This window comes from Homarus americanus, unplaced genomic scaffold (genome assembly GCF_018991925.1).
Source record: "Homarus americanus isolate GMGI-L3 unplaced genomic scaffold, GMGI_Hamer_2.0 scaffold6317, whole genome shotgun sequence".
In the NCBI taxonomy this organism is placed as follows: domain Eukaryota; kingdom Metazoa; phylum Arthropoda; class Malacostraca; order Decapoda; family Nephropidae; genus Homarus; species Homarus americanus.
Genome location: NW_024730668.1, coordinates 18310511 through 18324884, shown reverse-complemented (window position 1 = coordinate 18324884; position 14374 = coordinate 18310511). Strand labels below are relative to the sequence as shown.

The window sequence follows — 14374 nt, the reverse complement described above, 5'->3', positions numbered from 1 at the left end:
GTGTTAAGCAGGAGCGCCCCGACATAAAACCGTGTTGGTAATCCTTTTCAAGGTAGTTTCGTAGTAGATGTTCCATCGCAGCATCTCTGATAACACTCTCAAGTACTTTACATATTATGCTGGTCAGGCTCACTGGTCTATAGTTGTTCGTGGAGTGACTATCGCCCTTCTTGAAGATAAGACTCACATAAGCCACTTTCCATTCACTGAGGACCATTTGTTCATCCAGGCATTTACAAAACAGGATCTTCAGGGGCTCGGCAAGCTCGTTGCACAACTCTCTTAGCACTCTGGGATGCACCATGTCTGGGTTGGGACTCTTATGGACCTTTAGCTTTGACAGTTTATTTCTAATACCCTCTTCTGTGAACACAATGTGGGTCAGTGCTGTGTCGAACCGTCTGTCTTCAAATGCAAAAAGGTTAATCAAATCCTCTCTTGTGAACATCGAGGAAAAGAAGCTGTTCAATGCCTCACCTTTCTCCTGGTCAGAATCTGCGTAACTACCATCTTCAAGCCTCAGGTCTCATACTCCTACTCGCGTTTTTAATTTCGACTTTGCATAGCGGTAAAACACCTTTGGGTTTGACTTGACCTCTCTTGCAACCAGCCTCTGGAACTCCTTTTCAGCCCTTCTACACTCTATTTTTGCTTGGTTTCTGGCTCTTGCATACATCTTCCTGTTCTGCTCATCGTTTGACCCAACCCACGTCTTGAATTTCTAGTTTTTCTTCTTAACTTTGTCGACCGCCGCATGGTTCCTGTGTAGGGATTCCCTCGTATTCCTTGGGGCACCGGGTTTGGTCTTGGGTATATATTTATCGATCAAATGGGTCACTTTACTAGCTATGATATTCAGCGTAGTGTCTGCGTTCTTGTGTCTTAATGAATCAGGCCAGTTGATACCCCTCATCTCTTACTTCATCCCATTGTAATTTCCCTTGTAATATTTGCACCATGGCCTGGCCTTATCTTGAACTAGGTAATAGTTAAATCTGAATAACAAAACTATATGGTGACTGGTGCCAACTGGGGCATGGTGTTCCAGTTTGGTCACCATACCCTTCTCGTTTGTTATGATGAGGTCAAGTGGCTTGGGTGTTTGCTCCCCTCTGTAATGTGTCGGGTCTCTAACATGTCGGAACAAAAAATTATCTCTCAGAGTTTCTACAAAAAGAGTAGCGGGGTTATTCAAGTCATTTGAGGTGGACTCGTTTCTCCAGTCGATGTCGCCATAGTTAAAGTCCCCCATGATAAGGAGGTGGCTAGGGTTGAGCATCGCCGCATTGTTTATTAAGGTTCTTAAGTTCCTTTGATTTAGTGGGCCACAGTTTGGGGATCTGTAGATACACCCGACGATAAGTAAGTCCCCTCCCTTTAATTTAATTTTACACCACTTGGACTCTTCAAAAACATCCTCTCCCTGTACCCTCGCCTGGCTGGCTCTAAGGTCTTGCCTAGCGTAGATAACCACACCCCTCCTGCAGGATTCTTGAGTTAGGTTCGTAAATGAGTCATATCCAGCAATACTGAACTCACATTCCTCTGGGTCGATTCTCCTGTTCTTGTATAACAGTTCTACAACTCTTACAATATCTGGTTGGTGTACCTTCAGTAGTGTTTCAAACTCCTCTCTTTTATCAAGGAACGTGTCAGTATAAGTGTACATGACATTCAAGCTAGAATTTGTTCTCGGTAACGTCTCTGCTCTTAGTAGTAACTCCGACCCCCCTCCATTCTCAGAAGTTGTGTAATTTGCTAAGTACACTGTATTTGCATGGAGTGGTTAGAAATGCCATTGTTTACACAACGCTCGCCTCCTCCCGGCTGATAGGCGGAGCTGCTGCCACCTCCCAGGTGGGGGGTAGAGCGGGTTATGGGTACGCTGCTGCCCCCTGGCTCTGTGTCGGCACACTTGCTTCCACTACCTTCCCCCTGAATATAACCCATGTACACCCGTACCTGCTCCTCCTTGACTCCTCCCTCTTCTGCTTCAAGTCCTGCAGGAGCTTCTTGTGCTGTTCCCTCTGCATTACCGTGCGATCTGGGTGAATGAATATACTCCGAGATGCCTCGCTCCTTGCTAAGTATTTTGCCTGCCGAATAACCTCCCATTTCTCCTCCTCACTCACTAGTGTGATCCTGAGGGGGCGAGTCTTATGCCCCTGCTTTTGTCCCAGCCTCCTCATATCCTGTGGGGTTCATGGCATCTTCAGAACCTCTGTACAAATATTCTTAAAATTCTTAAACTACATCTTATCGTGTGTTACCTTACTCTCAGTTCCCTCCGCCTGGCTCTCTGGGACTCCAAAAACTATTACTATACATTGTTCCTGTCCTGGAAACGTTCTCGTTGTTCCTCCTCTCCCCTTCTTCAGAGTCCCTAGCTGCTGTAGAACCTGTTCTGATCCAGCATTACTATCCGCCACCTCCTGTGGCCCTGCTAAGGCCTCAGCATAACTCTTCTTACCAACCACCTCCATTCTATCGGCTACTTCCTCAGTCTTAGCAAGGATCTCTTTCCCAACTTGCTCTAATTTGGCAACCAGCAAGGCTCCAGCTTCATCTATTTTTGTCCCTAGGAAACTCGTTCCCTTATGGCTTGCAATCGCCTCTTTCACCTTGACATGCAGTCAGGGCAATACCAGCAACAGCCTTCATGCTTTACAGCCGTTTTCATCTTTCTAAACGTTGCATCCGTCATCGCCCCGCAGTAGTCACAAATCATCATATCACTCGTGGTTGTTGTTGTTGTTGTTGTGGGGGGAGGAGAGGGGGGGTGCAGATTGTGTATAGATCTACACCTATTTAAAAATAAAGAAAAAACAGTACTTAGCTCCCCTCTGCTGGTTTTAACCTCGTTGTTGCCTTTAGGGTTGTGCTTCTGTTATCTTCTCTTCATTTTACTGCATTTTTTATTTTCTCAGTTCACTTCGGCGGTTTGTCAGTATTCATGTGCTATCTCTATGTACAGTACACTGCATTTTGCTACGAGTAACGGATTTTATACACCCATTCAGTCCTTTAGAAGCACAGAAAAATAAAAGTTTCTTTGGTACGGTAATAGAATGCCTTTAAGGATAGCCAAGCTTGTCGATTTTATTTTTATTTTTTATTTTAACTAGTATTTCCTTATACGTACTTTCTTTTCCCGTTCTCATCGACGACTACATCTCTTTGTGCTATCACTGTGTACACTGTATCTCCCTGTGAATGGTGTATTATAGGCACAGTTTCAGTCCATGAGAAAGCACACAAACAAAATAAAATTACGTCTCTGTGGCCCCTATAACACGACTTGGTCTCTCCTGGCAGTGGTGCCTTACCAGCTTGCTTGCCAGTTTGTATTCACTTTAAGTTATTTACCTCTTCTGCAGTCACTGATGACACTATGAACTGATTTACCTAAAAGCACAGTACTACACTCCCTGGCTGGCCTTTATCACAGTCGTGACCACAACTCTGTAAAAAAAAAATCTAAAAATCTTTGTCATATGGCAATGATTTTGTGGTTGTAAGCTTCCTGACCTGTATGTACAGTACCTCCAACTCGGTGGAGATTGAGTTTTCAAAAATACAATCGCGTCTAGCATTAAAAATCCTACATTGATTTACACTTTCACATCACTAAGACGAACTTAATGTTCTTATGTAATCACTGTCCAATTTCTGCCGATCAACAACGAAGGCCCGAATGCCGAACACGCCTTATTACAGAGAAGCAACATAACCCGACCCGCAACGACCCTCATAGTATATTTAAGCAAATATACGAAAATCTGTAAACTTTTCATAACCTTAAATAACAATGAATTGTTTATTATTATAAATATTCTTCCTTTGGATTGTTTAATATCTATCCTGACAGTGATACAGCCGAAAACAGATCCACCAATCACAATCACCTTTACATACAGCCTTCCTTTACTAAGTATTGCCAGGTAAAATTGCGAGCACGAGACCCAGGGTGGGGTCGGTGCATTTTGGCCTGACATACATCACGTCTTAGAGCGTCCTGTTTACATCATGTTTGACCTGTGTTGTTGTGAGTATTTTTATCGAGCATTATCAAGCCTAGTTCTTGATGATTCTTGTTTGTTAGCTCTTATTTGTGACCATGGTTTAATTAACTCAATATTAAGGTAAGTTCTTTACGATTTTCTATTAGCATTATATTAAACAAAGATATGGAAATGACAATGTATAAAACCTAACAGAACCTGACCTAACAAACCCAGGGTTGTTAGGTCAGGTTCTATTAGGTCTTATACATTGTCATTTCCATTTCTGTGTTTAATATCATGCTATTAGCATCATTAAACATAAATTAACACGATAATGCATAGAACCTGACCTAACAAACCCTGGGTTTGTTATGTCAGGTTCTGTTAGGTTCTACTCATTGTCGTTTCCATTTCTGTGTTTAATATCATGCTAATAATGTGTACAAAATTTTTAACCAAATCGCACATTTCCTTCGGGTGATAACAGTTTCGTAAATTTTAACCAATTTTACTGACCTGAGCATTAGGATCAACTCCCGTGTGTAAAAGCCATTGTAGACAATGAGGGTGTCCAGCAAAGGCAGCTATGTGGGCTGGAGTCTGCGTAAAGCGAGAAGTTGTCATTCCAGGGTGTACAGCCACTCCACTACCCACACCACTTACTAGGACTCGCAAGCACTCCAGCTGTAACATAATACAATAACTATAGTACAGTGAACTTTAAAAAATCTGTCTAAATATACAGTACAAATAACAAAAGGACTGACAGTGTGAGCCAAATTTGGCTCTAAAATAAATCTTATCTGATGAAATCTTCCTTCCTCTACAACACACACATGCATAAAGTACACACATGAAAAGAAATCCATAATTTAAACATGGAACTACTGTAATATTCTTTCATAAAAAAATAGCAGATTGCATAATATGATAGCAAGATACTGTAGTCTTTATTCAGAGGAGTGTGTGTGTCCTGTATTCTGGGGTCTGAGGCTATAATGAATCAACTATCACAATTCATTTAACTAGTCTAGGTAGTCAGCCAAAGTTCCATTGACCCCACCCTGGCTCTCGTACTTGCAATTTTACCTGACAATACTTAGTAAAGTAAGGTTGTATGTAAACGGGTTGTGATTGGTGGATCTATTTTCGATAAATTAAACAATCCAAGCTTAGTATTTTTACAGTAATAAACTATTCTTCGTTATTTAAGATCACAACAAGTTTCTAAATGTTTGTATAATTGCTGAAATAATGAAGCCAATTATATTTATGAAATGGCAATGCAACTCAGGGCTGCCACAAGATTCTCACATCAAATTTCAAAAGTACATGTTCCACACCGATTTTAATCTCGAATTGTCTTTACTTGTCAAGTCAGATCAAAATTGTGCAGATTTATTTAACACTCCCGCAAGACGCTCGTGGTTTGGCCTGTTATTCATCTCACCTCACTTGACTTCAATAATTTATGATCTGAATACAATTATATACTTTTACTTTTATCCTCTTCGCCACTGATCGGCTTGTTAGCCGCTTGGGCGATCAGTCACGTCTCTGATTACTTTTCCTTTTCATTTATCTTCTTCACCAAAAGATCGGCTTGCTAACCGTCCGGGCGATCGGTCACGTCTCTGTCACGCACTGTTGGCAAATACTGGGCATGCACCGGCTCCTGAATGTACCTGAACCCGCTCCAGTGTTGGTCAAGTCTTGTCTTGAAAGAGCTCACACTCAGTGCCGTCACAACACTCTCTGGTAGATTGTTCCAAGAGTTTACAACCCTCACTCCGAAAAAGTTTGCCCTCACGGTTTTCTGGACTTGCGGCTTCTTCAATCTTGAGCTGTGCCCCTTGTGGGGCGAGCGTCCGCCAGCTCCAAGTAAGGACACTCAACTGAATAGTGCCCCCTGAGATGCTTATACACCTCAACTAGGTCCCCCCTTGCCTGTCTGTAGTATAAGCTAGGCACGTTCAGGCGCTCCAGTCTCTCAGGGTAGCTGAGGTGCCGAAGTGCAGGCACCAGTCTGGTGGCCCTCCTTTGAACATTTTCAACCAACTGACAGTCCCTAGCATATCACAGGGACCAGATGGGGTGACAGTACACCAGATGGGGAAGCACTTCACTCCTGAAGATCGTTACGAGGGACGGACCGTCTAGATATCTGAACGACCTTCTTATAAGACCCAATAATTTATTTGCCTGATTTACCTTCTTCTCGCAATGGCCCGAGAACTTCAGCTCATTGTCAACATACACTGAGGTCCTTCTCACATTCAGTCTCAAATAGTGCAGTTTCTTCATCCCGTTGGGACATACCCCCTGTATTATGATACGCCTCCTTACCGTTGGTAGTACCAACTTGGTACGTATGTTTAACATTCGTCAGGTGACTGTAAAGTAGCTGCTTTGTCAGTCTACTTTAGTCCATGCGGGTAACATGGCCTCGATGCTCCTACAGTTGGTGTCAGCGAGAATTCTGGCATTTGTTCTCTTGTCTTCCCAGCGAACTCGGAGGATGGAACGTAGACTACGTTGGTGAAAAATTTTAAGTGCCTTGAGGTGCTTCCTGCATGTGACACATGTCTCACTGCCATACAGCAGGGTTGAGAGGGCCACTAATCGAAATATGTACAGCTTTGTAGATAATTTCAGCTCCCTACAGCCACACACACACACCTAACTTCCTAACCAGGGGGCTCCACCTCTAGGTCGTTTGCGAGGGAAATGCCATAGAAGTATCTTAGAATTGTCTAAACTATTGTTTACAAAGAAAAATAATGAGATTCGGTTTGTGGCAAGAAATGTAATAATAGCTTAGATTTTTCCTAGTTTTCTGATTTTCAACTCACGATATCTCGGTTATACTGTAGGTAAAATGCGACAAAAGTGTCAAAGAAAATCATCTTGCTTTTGTCTGAACCTATTATTAAATAAAACAAAACCCCGCCAATTTCAACTCCCAATATCTCCCAAGACCGCCAGTGTCGTAGATGAAAATCGTCTTGATTTTGTCGGAACTTATTATTAGCAATAATAATAAAAAAATCCAATAACGAATTATATCCCCTACTATAAATTGACCATGAAAAGTCATTGTTTTTTTAAGAAATAAAGAAAATATAAAGTAACGAAGAATAAAAATACAGATTCCCTGGCCATTGACTAATCGCCAACCGGCAAGTAGTAACTGACCAATAGCCTATGTCGTGCCATTTCTTACTAATAAGGGTTCGTCTTCAGTATCTTACCCCGGTCACCCGAATAGTTTGTGTTGTGTTATGAATTATTCTTACTCCTATTATTATTATTATTTTTATTTTATCATTACTCCGCATTATTATTAAACTGGCTACATCCTTCTGTTTAGCCTTATTAGTCTCGACTGAAATTTGGTATGGCACTTGCCAGGTTAGAGTTCCAGATGGTTTACGTCAATAACACTGGTTGATGACGTCCATAACACTAGAAGCTAGCCATTATTACACACAATGAATAAATAAAATAAACAGGCGAAGCAAAAGAAAGTGGAGAAGATAAGAGACAAGGAGGTGAATGTGAGAGCCAGAGTGAGGTAAGGGTTAGTGTTGCTGCAGGTGCATCTACATGTTCACTGGCCACCAACACATGGCACTGATAAATAAGCAGATATAAATTTCTTCCCACTACAAACTCCCAACGCCCTTTCCTTCCTGGTGGTGCCTCAACCTCCCTGCCTCCGCACCAGTAAATTTATTCAATTTAGTATTTTGCCTCAAGTTCTTTGCTTTCTAACTTTCTACATTCTCCCCCAAACTTTACGGTGAAAGTGGTCTACAAAATTTGATGTACTGTATATACTGTCTTGTGGTGAGCGAAAGCGGACATAAGGTGGTGATGGTAAAAATGAATGGCAAGGCGTGGTGAGACAGATAATTAGGTTTGGACCGTGGAAATACAGAGTACCAACACACCCTGGCACAGCACAACCAAGAGTGGTGTGGTATTTAGAGTGGTGAGGGCCCAGGCAGCACCACCACACCCTGGCACCCTAGACTAGAGGGTGGCGCTAACCTTGACTCATCACCTGGCAACACATTTCCTACGCATTTAGATGCTCTTTTATTTACTTACACGTGAACTCTTGTGATATTGGTAGCCTCACTACCCATCACATGGACCCGTTGGTAACACACACACACACACTAACAGTGACCAACCTGTAGTATGTAGGGGCCTCAATAATGCTCTAACTGCCCAATATACCGGCAGAAACTTCATTTAAAAAGAAAAATGCAACCATCTATTTATGATAATCACTTTTCACTCCTGTACATGAAAAAAGTATCAGACTACAAATAAAGATCGTTCGTGGTTATTTCCTATCCGTCTGACTGTGCTTGCCTCAACTCAGAGGACAACGGGGCACTTATTCAAGAGATGAATAACCAGAGAAGTTCTACACCTCGTCCTGTCCCACCACACTGTGGTCCTCTCTCAACCATTCATTAATTCCTCTCACAAGAATGAAACCCAATAAATATTTTTCCTCTACAAATTCACTTGTATCAGTCCTATTAAATGAGAGAACATTTATGTATACAAATGCATAAATAATAAGCGTATATCATTAATCGAGTGATTCGGTTCGATGATCACTGACCGCCGCCGCACGAGCAACTGTAGCACGTAAGACAGGGTGGCATAAAGTCTACTTCCCAATAGTATACGGAATCGTCATACCCTTGAACGCTCAGGTGTGCATTTGTATGTTGCTGGGGAGGGCAATAACCCGCACGTGTGTGTGTGTGTGTGTGTGTGTGTGTGTGTGTGTGTGTGTGTGTGTGTGTGTGTGTGTGTGTTATTTGCACGACAGAACGGTTCAACCACGGAAATACCTCGTGCGTTAGATACATTACTCCCTTTTTTCGAGGATTAGTAATACAGATGATCTCCCATAATCTGTACTCAACGGCGCTCACACACGACCCCCATATCTAGGCACCTTTCGCTTATTCTGGAATATCACCAATAAACTAAGGTACAATACAGTTTTAATTGGTGGTATCTTCAATGAGTTAATAGTTCGTGATTAGTCTTTCTGTGCATATCATCACAAGGCCGTGGTCGGGTGTGAGGGGAGGGGGGAGACGAGTTTGGTAAAGATCATACGCTGGTTTTAGTAACCACCGGATTTCTAGTAGTTGCCGCGTCATGGTCAACCCTCATAATTACACCCAAGACGAACTTGTTCTTGTCCTGCCTCACTTCTCCATATTCTCTGGTAATACTTGCACAAGACCCACGTGGCTGCTATCAAAGTCTATGGAGTCCTATAGACTTTGACTGCTCTAAGCAAATCACGTCCTCGGTAACCCACCGAGAAAAAGTTATATTGTACTGCATTTTGCGAATCCGATGTCATATTCGAATGTAATTAGTTAGAGACATCGAATTAAATTATTTTCTCTTGAAATATTAATTAAAGCTAAAACACCACATGATTTGGATCTGATTCAGAACATAAAGCCTTAAAATAGAAGATCGCCTTGGAGGGTGGCCCAGGTGACGGTCCACCACTGACGGGGTTAGCGTGGGCGGGGAGACGAGCCTTGCGGACCCACTCTTTTATACACACACACACACACACACACACACACACACACACACACACGCGCGCGCGCGCGCGCGCGCGCGAGCATCATTTCCTTTGAAGATGGTGCGAACAATTCTGAGAAAAAGAATGCAGATGCTTGCAAGGTGAGGGTGTGTACGTGCATGGAGGACTTGGTAGGTATGTTATAAGGTTCAAAGTTCGGGAGGATGGATGTAGTTCAGTACACCAGGACTAGTTGAAATTTTATGAACCATTTCATGTGTAGCTATCTCTTCAAGAGATTATCTAATATGCAGTTAATAAAATAAATGAAGATCTTGACGATTTAAGTCTTCCGTCTCACTCAACACAAACTATGTATCCACCCATCCCACAACAACATGCTTCACTCTTTCAAGTTATGATAGAGCCTCACCGCAATTTGGATGCCATTTTATCAGTTGAAATTTAAGTTTCTAGAATATAATTGTATGAGCTCCTATACATTGCTAAACAGACTCCAGATGGAACCGTCTACCACCTCAAGCTGGTGGAAGCGAGAACAGCTCTGGGCTTCAAAATAACCCTTTACGTCACTGTTACACACTGTTGGCAAGTACTGGACATGTACCGGCTCCAGGATGTATCTGTACCTGCTCCAGTGTTGGCCAAGTCTGGACTTGAAAGAGCTCACATTCGGAACCGTCACAACACCCTCTGGTAGATTGCTCCAAGAGTTCACAACTCTCACTCCAAAAAAGTTTGCCCTCACTGTTTTCTGGACCTGCGGCTTCTTCAATCTTGAGCCGTGACCCCTTGTGGGGCGAGCGTCCTCCTGGGAAACAATAAGGTGTATGGAGTGGAGAGCGAGACAGTTAACCGAGAAACAATGGGACAGCGCTACTGATACTCCACATCACAGTCGGCAAAGAAAACAACGTGGAAGGTTTCAAGGCTATGAGTGACGGTGGTAGTGAGTGGATCGGCGTCCCCCCATGACGCTTTCCTAGGATATATCTCGACCCCCCCCACACCACCCCTACCTGCCTCCACCACACCCACCCCCACCTGCCTCAACACCCTACCACACACCCCCACCTGCCTCAACACCCTACCACACCACCCCCCACCTGCCTCAACACCCACCACACCCTCCCCACCTGCCTCAACACCCCTACCACACACCCCCACCTGCCTCAACACCCCTACCACACCACCTGCCTCAACACCCTACCACACCCCCCCCACCTGCCTCCAACACCCCTACACACCTCCCCCCACCTGCCTCAACACCCTACCTCCCCCTGCCTCAACACCCCACACCACCCCTGTCACAACACCCCTACCCACCACCCACCTGCCCTCAACACCCCTACCACACCTCCCCCACCTGCCTCAGCACCCCTACCTCCACACACCACCACACTGCCTCAACACCCCCACACACCACCTACCCCACCTGCCCAACACCCTACCACACCTCCACCACACCCCCCACCCTACCACACCTCCCCACCTGCCACAACACCCTACCACACCTCCCCACCTGCCACAACACCCTACCACACCTCCCCCACCTGCCACACACCACACACCTCCCCACCACACCACACCTCCCCCACCTGCCACACACCCACCTCCCCCACCCCTCCACACCTCCCCACTTGCCACAACACCCCTACCACACCTGCCACACCTGCCCCCCCCACACCTCCCCCACCTACCACAACACCCTACCACACCTGCCTCAACACCCCACACCTCCCCCACCTGGCACACCCACCTGCCTCAACACCTGCCTACACCCCACCACACCTCCCCACCTGCCTCAACACCCCTACCACATCTCCACACCTGTCAACACCCTACCATATCTTCACACCTGCCTCACACCCTCAACACCTACCACATCTCCACACCTGCCTCAACACCCTACCACATCTCCACCTGCCTCAACACCCTACCACACCTCCCACACCTGCCTCAACACCCCACACACCACATCTCCACACCCCACCTGTCCACCATATCTTCACACCTGCCTCAACACCCTACCTCACACCTGCTCCACCTACCACATCTCCACACCTGCCTCAACACCCTACCACACCTCCCCCACCTGCCTCAACACCCTACCACATCTCCACACCTGCCTCAACACCCTACCACATCTCCACACCTGCCTCAACACCCTACCACATCTCCACACCTGCCTCAACACCCTACCACATCTCCACACCTGCCTCAACTCGTGTTCTTTCGTCGCTGCGTAACTCCCACCTTCAATCCTTATATAATATACAGTATTTGACTGAACGGAATCAGAAATTATTTTATATATTCAGCTTATTTATTCCATACACTTAATATATGATAATTGACGTGTGTAGATGTTTGTTTTTATATAATTATCTAATGTTTATTACAATTATTATCATTCTGGTAGAGGAAGGGAGGGGGGGGGGTTGATCCGCTTGAGTTACCGGTGCCGTATATGTTACTCGGATTATTAAAGATTAATCATAACAGCTTATTTCACCTAACACTACCTGGGGGTTAGGTTAGTGTGTTCAATTATCAGCTAAAATAACCTGGGGTGCCTAATCTTCAGGTGATTCTGTTAGTCAGAGGTTACGTATGGGTTCCAAAACCGTTCTACTTTGTACTTACTAAATGCTGTACTACACCATTTGTCGCCGTAAATGACGGATAACTCGAAAAATAAAACTGTGTCAGAGGGTTGGGGAGGCTTGCACAACAGTGGGTCGGGTGGCACAACAGTGGGTGGGGTGGCACAACAATGGGTGGGGGCATGGCAGTGGGTGGGGTAGCACAACAGTGGGTGGGGTGGCACAACAATGGGGTGGGATGGCATAGGTGGGGGCGGCATACAACAGTGGGGTGGGGCACAACAGGTGGCAGTGGGTGGGGTGGCATAACAGTGGTGGGGGTGGCATAACAGTGGGTGGGGTGGCACAACAGTGGGTGGGGTGGCACAACAGTGGGTGGGGTGCAGTGGGTGGGGTGGCACAACAGTGGGTGTGGCACAACAGTGGGTGGGGTGGCACAACAGTGGGTGGGGTGGCACAACAGTGGTGGGGTGGGCACAGTGGGGTGGGGTGGCATAACAGTGGGTGGGGTGGCTCTTCCAGTGGGGATGGGATGGCATAACAGTGGGGTGGGGCGGCAAAGTGGGTGGGGTGGCACAACAGTGGGTGGGGGTGGGGTACAACAGGGGGGTGCCAACAGTGGGTGGGGCGGGGGGGCACACTGATGCGGTGGGGTGGCACAACAGTGGGTGGGGTGGCACAACACAGTGGGTGGGGTGGCTGGCACACAACAGTGGGTGGGGTGGCATAACAGTGGGTGGGGTGGCAGCAGTGGGTGGGGTGGCATAAGTGGGGTGGGATGGCATAATGCTGGGGTGTGGGGCGGCACAGCTGTGGGGTGCGTGTGGCACAGCAGTGGGTGGGATGGCGTGGGTGGGGTGGCAGGTGGGTGGGATGGCATAAAGATGGTGGGATGGCACAACAGTGGGTAAGTGGAGTTGGCTGGCAAGTGAGTGGTTGGGGGTGGCGCAATAAGTGAGAGGGTGTGCAATAAGTGACAACAACAGGGTGGGTGTGGCACAGCAGTGGGTGTGTGTGGTAAGTGGGGTGACATGAGCGTTTGGCACAAATGGTGTGGGTGGCTACACAGTGGGGGGGGGTGGCGCAATAAGTGGGTGCGGGGTTTAACAGTGGGTGTGGGTGGCGATGGTGGGGGTGGCAATAAGTTGGGGTGGCGCAAAGTAAGGTGGGGGGCACGGAAGTGGGTGGAGTGTGGCACAGCAGTGGGTGGGGGTGGCACAACAGTGGGTGGGAGGTGGTAAAGGAGTAGGTTGCTAAGGCGGACGGGAGGAGACAACGTGAATTGGTGTTGCGCCATTGTAACGCAATACACTCGCCACAACCACTGTAAGTCCACCAGGCCAACACACACACACACACACACACACACACACACACACACACACACACACACACACACACACACACACTGCAAATACAAAATCTTTACCGGTGTCTACTCTTCTTTGTGGTAAAATTAAACAGAGACAATTGAGACAGGTTAAACTACTTCAAATGTGCTTTATCACACGCAGAACAATGTATTTGTACTACAAAGTTAAGAATCCTGCTACAGTAATAATGTCAAACAGCATTCCAAACGTTGTACTGTATAGGCCTATGGGTGACGGTACATGAGTCAGTGCTAAAGGCCCGCCACGATTTCCAAAGGTACAGCCATGAAAAAAGTCCTTTTACATTCCTGAGACTGAACTACTGGAATAGCTCTTCAAATTGCTTGGCTACCATAAGTTTTAAGTTTGCACAGTTTCGGAAAAGAGATTGAACGAACTTTTGCTCGTGGCTAGACTTAAGTTATACCCCCCCCCCCCCTCCCCGACTGAGAGCTATTAATTAATTCATGTTAGTCATAACGCAGAAATGGCAACCAAAGTCCAGAGTTGCACTGAGTATCGTAACTAGATGCCTTCTCTTATCCATATTTAAGAAGGAAGAATCAGATTGGGCCAGATTCTCCCTCCCGAGAAGAGATTGAAATGGGAGGGACATCCTCCATTTCGTAAGCAACACGGGTACACATCCTGTCACATGTAAAGATGTAACGTCATTATACAAAGAAGTTTAAATATGTGAAAAAATAATTAACAGGGTATACTCCTGAGAATTGGTTACATACACCATAGGGTGCTACTATAGTGTGCAGTCTATCAATAGGTCAGATTTGC

General features: G+C 45.8%; 1 protein-coding gene across 7 annotated transcripts in view; it reads right to left on the bottom strand.

The window, feature by feature from the left end:
* Positions 1 to 14374, bottom strand: part of LOC121867260 (ankyrin repeat domain-containing protein 10-like) — a 197253-nt gene that overhangs the window by 145632 nt on the left and 37247 nt on the right. For all 7 annotated transcript variants that reach the window (XR_006089102.1, XR_006089103.1, XR_006089104.1 and 4 more), the window contains exon 2: positions 4521 to 4688. Coding sequence is in view for 4 of the 7 variants with exons in the window: in XM_042367120.1 (XP_042223054.1) it covers positions 4521 to 4688 (168 nt within the window). In the remaining 3 variants the exon portion in view is untranslated. The remainder of the gene's footprint in view (positions 1 to 4520; positions 4689 to 14374) is intronic.